At 39.8% G+C, this 13,726-nt stretch overlaps 1 protein-coding gene across 2 annotated transcripts in view; it reads right to left on the minus strand.

Annotated features, from left to right (window-relative positions):
• The window catches only part of DAAM1 (dishevelled associated activator of morphogenesis 1), a 178,339-nt gene that overhangs the window by 53,299 nt on the left and 111,314 nt on the right, over nucleotides 1-13,726 (minus strand). For both annotated transcript variants that reach the window (XM_043918837.1, XM_043918838.1), the window contains exon 4: nucleotides 1,438-1,509. In XM_043918837.1, coding sequence (XP_043774772.1) covers nucleotides 1,438-1,509 — 72 coding nt within the window. The remainder of the gene's footprint in view (nucleotides 1-1,437; nucleotides 1,510-13,726) is intronic.

Consider the following 13,726-nt stretch of genomic DNA (forward strand, 5'->3'; position numbering starts at 1 on the left):
TAACAGCCAAGAACAAGATTTCAGAAATAACCTTTACGTGCAGGAAATGCAAATAGCTCTGTATTATTATTGCTCAGGCGGATGGAGAGAAAATCCCCGAAGGCCATCATAAGCCTCATGTTCTGTTAACACATTCATATGAATGCTGAGATCACCCTTTTCTCATCTTTGTGTCAGATGCCTGGTAGAAGGATTTGGTGGTTACTTTCTGTTCTTTTCTGCTGTGCTTTTAGAGAAACCCTTGGGGCAAAAGCTTATGCAGTTTCTTCTATAATTTATACAGCTCTGTTCACATGTACCAGGCTGTTTATTTTATTCATGATGTGACAGCAGAAGAAGCCTCATCAAAGGAAAAGCTAGAGAAGAGGAAGTTACGAAAAGTCAAGGCCTCTGAAAGTTTAGCAGAAGTGTGAATGATTCACATATTCTAGTCAGTTTTTAACTTTTTTAGCAGCAGCAAAATATTAGACAATCTAGAATGTTTGCTCTAAGTGATAAGAAATGAATTCTCCCCAAGGACTCTGGGGACAGGAGGAAAGGGAGAGGTAGAGAAAATACCATGGAAGTTGTCATCTGCTTGAATGGAATAAACTCAAAGTTGAACCTGACAGATACACTCTTAAAATCAGAAGTGTGCCCACAGAGGCAAAGACTGCTCTGCTGTGGGAAACCTCCAACTTCTATCAACATGGACAGGATTTAAGCTATTAAGACTCAAATGTTGATGATGTGTTTTCTGCTGTGTATCTTTGCTGATTCCTCAAGCAGCTCAAAACTCTGACATCGCAGAAATATCCATGTGACTGGAATGTGCAATTTTAGACATTGAGAACACCTTTTTAGCGATTACTAAATCAAAAATCCACCTACCAAAGATTTCCCAAGAACATCTCAGCATTATTACTATCATGCCTTTTCACTAAACCACCTATTTCGTGAACTTTTTAAAAATTATTTATAAGAGTAAAAGAATATTTTGGTACCCTATAAGACCAAGAACCCAAGAAAGCCCTCAGTTTTAAAAAACAGGGGAGGGGGAAGAGAACAGTGAAGGGATAATTTCATTGTACTATTTCTAAATGGTATTAACATTTAGAATGTTAGGTGTTGCCCTATCCAAGTTCCACATGATTGATAAGACCAGTTGCAAGTTAAAGCTGAACAGAAGCCAGATTTATGATTACATTTCCTCCAATAACATTAAATTCACTTATATTTTGGTATGTGCTGATTTTATGTAAAACATACTGGAAAATAATCATTTTGCCAAGTACCACTCCTGCCTCTCCTTTCTCCCCCAACACTGAACATTAGGAATGGACTTTGGAGTGAGAGTGATATTTGGTAGTTCTTACTTAAGTGAATTTGTTATGCAAATGCATGCTTTGCACTAAATTTCCATTTTAAACTGTGTCAGAGAACAGAAAGGATACCTACAGCAGCCATGGAATTGAGCTGATCAATGTAGAACTCAGGCCAACTTGTTGCTCCCTTGTTTTCTTCCTGGTCCTAAAGAGACAGAAGAGAAAAAAAAGTGATATACCACCAGATATACACAATGGTCACAAAAACATCTGACTTCCAGAGCTTCTAGACAATGGCCCACACAAACCATTAGAAGACACGGAGATGTAAGATATTTGTCTTTTCATGTTGGCTTTAGATCACCAGACTGTCCCTTTGACCAGGGTGGTATTCCTGATGCAATCTCCACAGATAGTGCTGAAGTCAGAATTAGGTATGACAAAGGGCGTGTTTTCCAACCAGGAAGCAAGGGGAGATGAAATGAGAGCTTAGCCACACACAGTTATGATGCTGCTGTCTTCCTTCAGGGGAGCAGTGACATTGGGAAGGGGTCTGTGTATAATGCAAGGACAAAGGGCCTCTAGGTTCTGTGTGGCGCTAAAGACACTACTACTGCCAGATTACATGTCTGGATGAAACTCATAAAAGAGGGGAAGTTATCTTTAAAAATGACCGTGGGATTTGGCCAGTTGTTAACCAGACTTTGCAGTTGGTTTATTCAGGCTCCAGCAGATAGTAAATATTTTAAAGAAGGGTCTCATTTGATGTGACCAAAACTAGGTACTGCTTCAGATGAGGAGATAAAATAAAGCCCAACATCGCATGGAAGGCAACAAAATGAACACACATTAGTCCCAGGTCCAGCCCTTATGCCATGACAGCTTGTGAGTTTGCGAAAAAGTAATGGAAGAAATTATCTGAGCTGAAGAGAACTGAAAGCCAAGGAATTCAGGAACCCATTCCTAAATCGCTCCATTTTATAAACCAGGGTGACTTTAAGTCAGCACCAGAGTCCCTAGGGCGTCTGTGGATGGGAGATCTTTGTCAACGTGAACCCACACTTCCCCTCAGAATCAGGTGACTGGCTTCTGTCCCCTCAGAGCTTCACGTCCACTTGAAGATGGTCTTGTGGTGAGAGATTTCCATGCAAACCTGTATGGGTCTAAGTCATTTGTGTGACAAAACAAACATGAAGGGGAAAATTCCAGCTCTTCTCTAGCTTCACATTCAGAGAGCACCTTAGTACAGTTGACACCTCTTGTTTCCATGGAGAAGTGCTGGTCTAGGCACACAGAGCCGCACTGGACAATGAAGTAGCTACTACCACCTTACTGTGTCTGGATCCCCATTCTTGGAATAATGGCTTCAAGGCAGGGCTATTAATTTCAGTCCTGCACTTTACTTCAAAGAAAAGAAACAAACTTTCTCTAAACAAATCTTTCTAGGCAGGTCTACTGTGGTGAGATAAAAGAAACAATTTCAAAACTCTTCTTTAAGTAGTCACAAGAAGGGGGCAAAGTAACTGTTGCTCACAGTGCCTTAAAGGCTGGTAGTAACTGATATCCAAACTCAGGGAGTTGCATGAATTTCATCTGGAGATTGAACAAGCCAGATGACGGGGACAAAGGCTATAGCAGAGGCTTTGAAGTTGGACTGGATTTCACTTTCATGGCTTTTAAAAGCTAAGGAAATTTGATGAGTTTTTAGAACAGCCCTTGATTATTATTTAACATGTTAATAAAACAGCTACAATGGGAGTATAAATGCTGAACCCTTCTCTCCTCTTAAAATGATATATTGAAGTTAGCAAAACCCTACTGCTACCAAGGTATTCAGCAAGCCAAAACCCACAGTGATATTCAATGGTATTTGAACCTATAAAATGAAATAGAAGGCGCCAGATCTTTCTATTGCCTCAAACTAGGGCAAATTTCCAAAACTACAACAAAATCACGTCCCACGTCTGGGGTCCCATGACAGACTGTTGTAAGTTTAACATTCATGGTTACAGAAGAGAGATCATTTTAGAAGCTTAAGATTAATACACAGAGAAAACTCTTTATACTTTGAAAATGCTTTTAAAATAATGTAAATGGATTAACAGTAGATCTAGATTCTGCAGTCAAAATTAGGGGAAGAAAGCTTCATTTTTATTTTACATGCCTCAGTGCTGAGAAAATCAAACGAGCTAATGTATGTGAAAGCTTCTCGTAAAAATACGAAGTGTTATCACTATAAGCCCAGTAGGGTGATCCTCGGAGTCCTTCATTTTAGCGGTGCATCTTCAGTTTCCCCTGTGTGCTTCGCTGGTGCTCTACAGACGTGTGTGTGCTGTAGTAGCCAAGACAAACTCACACCTGTGAACCGAATCTCCCCCTCCTTTGTGTGGCTGCTGGAGTTTCCAGTGATACAGAGACACAGGCCAAAAGGAGCTGGATTTAATTTTTCTCCGAGGTCCCCTAAAGAGCATTGGACATGAAGACTTGCCAAAGGGGAGACTTTCTCCTAAGAAGTCCATGAAAGGGATCACTGATGGGAGGGTAACTCATAATATTTCTGGAAGGAAACTGAATCTTATGCATCACCAACCTCTAACACATACTATCCTTTGAGCCATCTGTTTTGGTTCTATAGACTTGTTCTAGAGAAACAAGTAGAAAAATACACAAGCCTGTACAAACTGTATCACTGCATTTGTAACGGAAGCAGCAGCAATATCCTAACACATACAGAGCTTCTTCCCATGCATCAAACACTGTGCTAAGCACTGCGATCTTCATTTAATCTACCCTGTGAGGGAGCTGTCATCACACTCATTTGGCTGAAGAGGAAACAGAGGCAAAGGGAGTACAGATGAGTTGCTAAAGGTCGTCCTGCTGGAAATTCAGAGGCAGTGAGAAGAATCATGACAACCTCTTTTCCTAAAACGAGACCTCAGATTAATCACAAGCAATACACGTTGAGTGCAAAGCTGCTCTTTCACTCTTCGCCACTTCACTGTAAAAGACTCAGATATGATTAGCAGATGAAAATGAGTTCACCTTTCCCTAAACCTTAGTGCTACTTTTTGCTACATTCAACATTTCTGAATATTATTCTAAGGTCTGATGTCTTACCCGGGCTACCTCTGAACCTTCTCTCCAGGCTTTCTGTGGGAACTCTTTTGCTTCTCTGTCAACACCTCATCTATCTTTATATCTGTGCATGCAGACAGTACTAAGAAGCTTTTCCCTAACCTGTTATCCTGTCTGTTATACACTGCATGCTACAGTCTGTCTTCATGGAGACTTCTCAAGAGCTGCTGAAGATGAGCCCATGGCACTGACCACCTATAGACACTGAAATTATAAACAAAACCATCCCTAAACGATATACATCTAACCCTACTTATGGCTACCTACTTCACTGATTCCATTAGAAATTTTCTAATGGAAAATAAGCAAAAATATGGCTTTCATTCTATTCTTTAAAAACACTGCTTTCCCCCTCTCTCTTTTAAAACAGATAGTAGGTAACTCTTAAAGACACTTAGAGAAGATTGTCCTATGCGAATACAAGTTGTAGCAATCACATTAAATGCTCTTTTTATTCCACATACAGAATGGATAATTCATATTAATATCCAGTTTTTTTCCTCTTGAAAACATAATAAGCATTTAAGTTATATGTCTATCTTTAGAAGGTCTATTAGATATTGAATTGGTATAAACATTTTATGTTCTTAAATTCTACACTGATAATTGCTTTCCGAGAATATTTGCAAAAATCACTTATATTCAGAGAGATGGTATGGTGGAAAAATGACCAGAGAGGCCATGCAAAGGTGAGATTCAAGAACTTACTTGTTGGTTTATTCAATTAGCACCTACCGCTAAGTTTGAAGATCTTCGGGTCTTGTTTTTCTTCTGTTTAAACTAAGAGGTGAGACTAGACTTTTCAAAGTACCTACAAGCTTTAAGATTCTACATGACTAACAGTGAGATGTTATGCGAAACATCATTTGTTACTATTAATATATTTAGAGTGCTCAATTTCTAAAGTCAATAATTTAAAAAAATTATGTTGTTCAGTGATTCAGTTAACCTTTAACTTGCAACAGCTACTTCCTTTCTAAGGTAATTAGAGCGGGAAAATCTCAACACTAATTATTTTATTATCTCTCTAATTCAACCCATCCTATTTCCTTAGTAGCTTGATAGGCATCAATAACTGTATTCATGGACAAAATTTCCTGCTGGATGGACACTCTGCCTTTGCTTTCAACCTGCACTGAATGCAGCTTTAACCTCTTTTCCCGGTTTTCCACTTTGCTCCTACAATCTCAAGTTCTAAACAAACGAACTCTTCGCTAGAAAAGGGAATTTGTACAGTGCAAAGGACCTTCAAGAACATTGAATTTTTTCTTTTTTCTTTATAAATTGGGCTCTAATCAACCAACTCATTTAAAAAGTAAAGAAATACATAGTCTATTTCTAACCTCACTTCATTTCCAACTGGCACATTTTTCACTCCATATCGCTGGTCAGTGGCTACTAAAAATAAAAAAAATTCAAGAGCTCCTCCCCCATCCTCTTTAAATGCTCAACAGTGCATTTGCTTTTCTTAGTATCATTTTGCCCGTAAGAATAAAATTTGCATTATTTATTTGTTGACACTTCTGTCTTTCACTCCACTATCATCTCTTTTTCAATCCAAGCTAATTGTACTCCACTTCTATCACCATCGACAGACAGGCATTTGAATCCTCAAACACTCCCTAACTTAAATGACTTTTGGCAGGAAAGGTAAGTAATTTCTGTGTGTGACTCAGCTTTAGTTTCCTTTTCTGTAAAAGTGGTGCCTACCTCATAGGGTCACTCTAAGGGTTTAATAAGTTAATGAAAAAGTGAAAGTGAAAGTTGCTCAGTCGTGTCTGACTCTTTGCCACCACAAGGACTGTACAGTCCATGGAATTCTCCAGGCCAGAATACTGGAGTGGGCAGCTGTTCTCCAGGAAGCTCTTCTCCAGGAGATCTTCTCCAGGGAAAGATCTTCTCTAGGGATCTTCCCAACCCAGGGATTGAACCCCAGTTTCCCACATTGCAGATGGATTCTTGACCAGCTGAGCCACCAGGGAAGCCCAAGAATACTGGAGTGGGTAGCCTATCCCTTCTCCAGCGGGTCTTCCCAACCCAGGAATCAAACCGGGGTCTCCTGCGTTGCAGGCGGGTTCTTTAGCAGCTGAGCTACCAGGGAAGAGCTCTGGGAACCGGAGGCACAGAAATGTTCAACATATGTTAGCTAGGATGATGATGATACTGTTTCAGGTTCTCTAGCTATGGCCATTCTAAGTCCCTGTTACTAGGGCTACAAAAATTTCAGTTTCAACATAAATTTTGACAGTAATTGTTCACATTTAAAACACACACAGTCTTTGACTCTGTAAGTCTATTCAGGAATTTAGCCTATGATTACACTTGCACAGATACATATTACAAAGACTTGTTTCACTGCAGAACTGTTTAAATTAGCAAACAGAGTTAAGTATATGAAAGGGAAGTGGTTGAATAAACTACTTTGTAGCAGTAGCAAAGAATGAAGTAGAGTTGATCAAGTAGGGACTTCCCTGATGGTCCAGCAGTTAAAACTTCACTTTCCAACACATGAGGGTGTGGGTTCAATCCCTGGTCAGAGAGCTAAGATCCCACACACCTTGTGGACAAAAATAAAAAACCAAAACATAAAATATAAACAATATTGTAACAAATTCAATAAAGACTTTAAAAATGGTTCCCCATCCAAAAAAAACAAATCTTAAAAAAAAAAAAAAAAAGACCAAGTATATTATGGAGGGAAAAGTGATTCAAAATATGATCTCCAATCTATAGAGAAAATATATACACTACACACAAACATTTCTGGAAATAGACATAATAAAGTGTAACAACGGCTACCCCTGGGTAGCAGGGTAGTAGAAAAAGTCTTTTATTTATAAACTTCTGTACAATTCACACTTTCATTTTACTAAGAACAAGGGCTATTTTCACAATTAAAATAGGAGTTCGAAAGCATCAGTTTGAAAGTTCTGTTGGGACAAGAGCTCTGCTTTTTCTAATGTTTTGTATTACATGAACTATATCTGGTCAAGACTGTGCAACATTTGGGGTGTGTCTGTTCTCCATCACCAGGGCACCCTTCTGCTCCCTACAGAAAATTATTTTACAACATTTCTCTAATTATTTCTTCTTATTGGATTTTCTATTTCTATTAGCCCTAATATCAGCTACAGACAAAGAAATTGTGTGATCTGGCATAAGGGTTGTGTAGCTGAAACATGCTAACATGTTCTAAAATTTCCACACTTATTATGTTGCAATTTCTTGGTAGCATCAGAAGTCTTTAGTGATATAAGTGGGTCTCAAAGTGCAGCTTAAGTATTAAGTCTTATTGTAAAGAATATTTCTTTTGAAATTACCACAGGACAAATTTTTAATAGGATCAAGTAACAATATGTAAGAACTGGTATTGTTTTTTGTTTAAGATGCGCTTAGAAGGCCCAAAATAGGCTGTGCAAAGGTCAATCAATTGTAAAGGACACACTCTGTGGTTGTTCCCTAGACCACAAATCACAGACTGGAGCAAATGCACTTGGCCAACTACAGCCATAAATCTCCACTCAGTTACAAACCCATGAGGTTCTTGAATAATACTTGGTAGGAAAGAAAGACACTCACCATTTAGACTGGCTAAAAATCTTCTAGTGATACACAATAGTGCCATCAACTGAAAAACAGTAGCGCTATATAAAGGTTTAACTAAATGAATCTCAATAGCAGAAAGGTACTGCTTCATATGATACAAAGTAAACTTCATTCTGACAATGTTCATTATAGGACAAAGGCAACTAAATACTAATAAAACCTGTTCCACTTTTAAAGAAAATGCTATTAGAAAACATGTTCACTATGCTCATACAGGTTCAAGAAGTTCTATCCCTTGTTAATGATCAAAATAGTCACCTGTTGCATTGAATCGTCATTCCTATTCTGGATTTAATGGGCTCAGCCCCATAGACTAATCAATACAACAGTTGTTAAATAAATTCACTCTATACCTAGAATTTTTATAGAATTCTAGGCAGAAAGGTCCAGACAGGTCAAAATTTTATTCTTTAGGTGTGTCTCCATGGTGTGTGGCATCTAATAAACTCAAATGATAGGAAACAGATACCAATGTGGGTGAGAGGAAGAGCAGGTAGAATGGAAGAGGGGAAAATATTTTGTGGACAGCCTTGCTAATAACTTCTGCTATCTGGGTGAAGCACAAGCTGGAATCAAGATTGCCGGAAGAAATATCAATAACCTCAGATATGCAGATGACACCACCCTGATGGCAGAAAGGGAAGAGGAACTAAAGAGTCTCTTGATGAAGGTGAAAGAGGAGAGTGAAAAAGCTGGCTTAAAACTCAACATTCAAAAAACTAAGACCATGGCATACTGCCCTATCACTTCATGGCAAATAGATGGGGAAACAATGGAAACAGTGACAGACTTTATTTTCTTTTCTTGCAGATGGTGACTGCAGCCATGAAATTAAAAAAGACACTTGCTCCTTGGAAGAAAAGCTATGACAAATCTAGACTGCGTATTAAAAAGCAGGGACATTACCTTGCCAACAAAGGTCTGTCTAGTCAAAGTTATGTTTTTTCCAGTAGTCATGTACAGATGTGCGAGCTGGACCATAAAGAAGGCTAAGTGCCAAAGAATCGATCCTTTTCAACTATGGTGTTGGAGAAGACTCTTGAGAGTCCCTTGGACTGCAAGTAGATCAAACCAGTCAATCCTAAAGGAAATCAGTCCTGAAAATTCATCGTAGGGACTGATATTAAAGCTGAAGCTCCAATACTTTGGCCATCTGATGTGAAGAGCCAACTCACTGGAAAAGACCCTGATGCTGCGAAAGTTTGAAGGCAAGAGGAGAAGGGGATGACAGAGGACAAGATGGTTGAATGGCATCACCGCCTCAATGGATATGAATTTGAGCAAGCTCTGGGAGATGGTGAAGGACAGAGAAGCTTGGCGTGCTACAGTCCATAGGGTTGCAAAGATTCGGACACAACTGAGTGCCTGAACAACAACACTCTTTCCCTTCTAGCTCAACAGTACCAGGATAATTACTATCTTCTTAAAATACGGCCATGATGAAGTATGGAACAGCTAGCCTTTTCTGTAAAGGGCCAGATCATACATATTTTAGGCTTTGTAGACCACACAGTCTGTTGCAACTACTCGATTCAACTCTGCCTTTGTATACTCGAAGCAGCGACGGTGATAGTGGTTTGGTCACTAAGTCGTGTCCAACTCTTTGCAACCCCATGGACTGTAGTCTGCCAGGCTCCTCTGTCCATGGGATTTCCCAGGCAAGAATACTGGATTGGGTTGCCATTTCCCTCTCCAGGGAATATTCCTGACCCAGGGATTGAACCTGTGTCTCCTGCTTGGCAGGCGTCCCAGGTGGCTCAGTGGTAAAGAAAGCAGCTATAGATAACACTTAAAGAGAGTGGGCCCTTGCCATGTCTCAGTAACACTTCATTTACAAAAACAGGCTATTGGTCAGATCTGACCCACGGGCCATGGTTTGCCAACCTCTGTGCTAGATTAAGCTCGACTCTCAAGAGGGTGGGAGAACATCAAAATTCTCAAAATTCTTACTTGATCACCAATTGTTTTCCATGCTTTCTCCTCTCCTCGAAGCCACTCTATGTCCAGTAAATCCCAGTTATAAGTTTGGATGAGCACATAAAATGTGTGGGATTTGCCCAGTAATGTGCACTTTTGCAAGAGATGGAACAGACCCTGAAAAGTCTACCTTCTTACCAAGCTTGCTGCTTCTTGAAATCTCATTTTTAAAAAATAGCACAGAATCATTAGGTCTTTTAAATCCTGACATTTGCCTCCAATTCCTTCCCTCTTGCTCTTCTTTCATCAGGAAAAGAAAACCCAGTAGGTCCACAAACTTGCATTCCCGAGACAGTTGCTTCACTCAGTCCTTCCAACCCCCACCCTTAGCAGTGGGCTGAAACTATATCCTATGTCTGAAGTTTGCCAGACACAGGCAGTGGGTTTCAAAACGTAATTCCTATGTTGTCACAGTTCAAGAGAGTCATGTGGTGCCTGGGACTGCCAACCCTGGTTACATTTTTTGGCCACGGCCACAATTACACATCAAACGTAACTGCTGCCAAAATCCGGTTGGGCCCACACAAGAACGATTACACAACAGCAGCTTCTTCATCCGCCAGGAAATCCAACACCTCCTCCTGAGCCTCAGAATGTCAGTCATTTTCTAGAAAGACTGGAGGGTGACTCGCCATAGCAGTAGCTTTCATATTTAGCATTTAGAATCACAGGAGAAGAGCAAACTTTCTTCTTCATTTCTCCTCATGCTATAAAACATCTGCATGTTTTTAAGGCAAGCCATCACGTAATTATATAGCTATGTCTTTGACCCTGGAGACACCCTAGTTTGAGTTTCTCCTCACAGGGATTCCTTACAGAAGGTCATCAGCAGGTGATCGATCATGTGTTCTCTGAGAGAAGGCTTCAAGGGCCCAGAGTTTGTTTGGAACCAGCATTCTCACTGACTGTCAGAAAACTCACCTCATTCTGAATTGGCAGATGTCTCCTTGGAACTCCAAGAACTTGTTGGCCTTAGTTTTGCCTTGGGAACTATATGGACTAAGTCTAATTTCTCCTATGAGCAATAACCCAGCAAATATTTAACTGATTTGAAAAAAAAGCTATTACGTCCTCCCAGAGTCATCTCCTAACCAGACCAAAAGTTCTCCAGTGACTGAACAGCAAACGTTTATCTTCCTCAATTCATAAAAAAAAAAGAAAGAAAAATCTCAAATTTTCCATACACTCATCACACTCTCACGTCCGCTACTTGGAAAAATAACTCCAATATAAGGCATCTGAATTCCTATGAAAGGAATGTGCTTGTCAGTGATGCTCCACTCTACACAGTCTCTACTCAGAGGGCAGCTGAGATACTATCTGATATCTGAGCAGAATGAACAAGTTCTTGCTTTCCTAATGGGCCATAACAAGTGACATGTCTGATATAGAATAAAAGATCTAGGAAACAAAGGTAAACATAGACAGTCTGTATTTTATCAAGCATACATACTTTAACAAAGTTTGCCATAAACTCAATAGTAAAATCAGTTTTCTTTTTATAAGATTGAGGACATGTCATTTCTAAAACATAACAGAAATGAAGTAGGACCCAGGCTCACTGATTATATGTATGCTCCTTTCCTGTACATCCACCTCTTCAAACATCATAGGAACTTCTTCCATGTATGAAGCCTGACACCTCTTCTGACCTCCTGAGTTCTGCTTCTTCCCTTGCTCTAGTGGATGCAGGTATAAAGTTCAGTAAAACTGATAGACAAGGCATGTTTTCCCAGACAGGGCTAGACATTATCATATCATGTACTCATTTAAAATATGATTAAAGATCTCAGATTACTTAAAGTAAGGTAGCCCCCTATCAGCTCTAAGTTTAAAATTCTGCATTGACAAAGGATAATTTTTTTAAAGTAAAATGGCATGATTTCGGCATGACTCAAGTCAAAGATTTTGTTGAACTCATGAGTAAATGAGAGAAAAACAGTAAGATGTTACAACAGGTTCAAAAGAAAATTTGTTAGCAAAGATATATAGATATTAATTTACAAATAGATGCAAAACTAGTTAATAGGGCAATAAGCAACTACATTAGACACAAGACATTTCAATGGACAAGAACATCTGCACTGTGATCAGTTTTTAAAAAAAAAACAACAACAAACCAAGTCTGCAGTTTTGTTAAATAGCTCAAAAATAGTGAAAAGTGGAGATTACTCTGAAGAGTGCTATAGACAGAACATTCAGTATTTTTTTTTTTCTGGCATTTCAATGAAACCACAATTTAGCAAAATAAAAGATGACTAGTACTTCCTGGTTGAAGAGGACACAGTCTACAAAGGTGTAATGTGGAAACCAAGCTGTATGACTAACACCTTGCACCAGACTCATCACATCTAAATCACACAAATGCTTGTGCGTACATGCTAAGTCGCACCCTATGGACCGTAACCCGCCAGGCTCCTCTCTCCATGGGATTCTCCAGGCAAGAATACTGGAGTGGGTTGCCATTTCCTTCTCCAGAGGATCTTCCTGACTCAGGAATCGAACTTGCATCTCTTACATCTTCTGCATTGGCAGGCGGGTTCTTTACCACTTGTGCTACCTGGGAAGCCCAAAGCTTTAGATGAAAAACACCTACCCTCTCCTTACCACTTCACTTCAGTTCTGCCTGCTTCCACTGCCTTGTCTAGTCTGTGTGGCATGGTTTCTATTTATGCATCTCTGAGACTGATTTGAAACCACTGAGACTATTCTATGTTACCCCTCCCCCATTATATATGCAGATGCACCTGGTTCTCCATCCTCCCCAGAAATTTGCTGGTCAAATAGCTGGGACACTTCTTTTATACACACACACACACACACACACACACACACACACAATTAATTATTTGGCTGCACTGGTCTTAGTTGCAGCACATGGGATCTTCAGTTGCAGCATGCAAGATCTAATCCCCTGACGAGGGATTGAACCAGGGACCCGTGCATTGGGAGCACAGAATCGTAGCCACTGGACCACCAGTGAAGTCCCCTGGAATACGTCTAAGAAATTTCTTTCACTCCTCACCAAAAGAAAAGTGGTCAACTCAGTGAGTTTAGACCCACTCCCCCACTCCCCAACTCCCACCCCCAGCCAGAAAGAAAACCACACTTGACCACTATTCAAAAATAAAATAAAACAAAATCAGGCTTGTGCTGCTTCTCAGCCAGCTATCACTTTTATTCTCTCCAAAATTAAGAGTGCCACTTTGAAGACGTCTAGTCTCTCTGTGGGAACAGCAGCGATGAAACAAAGAGTAACAGCGTGACTTCGACAGTAAGGAGACCAGCTGCGATTCTTAAACAGCTCAGGGGCCCAATCTGTTCCAACACCCTCTTCTTTCCTGAAAAAGTCTTGGCTGACCTTACAGAACTGAAATCTTACAAGTCACATGCTACAGAATCCTCAGGGAACATGCATTTCGTGTGCTAATATAGCTGAGAAAATAGCCACAATCCTCACCTAGAACTAAAAGCTGAGACTTTACAGCCCATTTTCCAAACTACGAGATATTTATTTCATTTATTTTAACAAGTCACTTTTCTGGCAAAGCACTTCATGGCATGGAAAATGACTGGAGCCTAAACATCTCAATCAATGTAAATCCAACATCTGAAGCCAATTTTAAATGACAATTTCCCTTCATTTTCATGGCATAGAAAAAGGCTCCGATTAATATTTTCAGAAATGACACCAGCCCACATTT

The sequence above is a fragment of the Cervus elaphus genome, chromosome 12 (genome assembly GCF_910594005.1).
Source record: "Cervus elaphus chromosome 12, mCerEla1.1, whole genome shotgun sequence".
NCBI classification, from domain to species: Eukaryota; Metazoa; Chordata; class Mammalia; order Artiodactyla; family Cervidae; genus Cervus; species Cervus elaphus.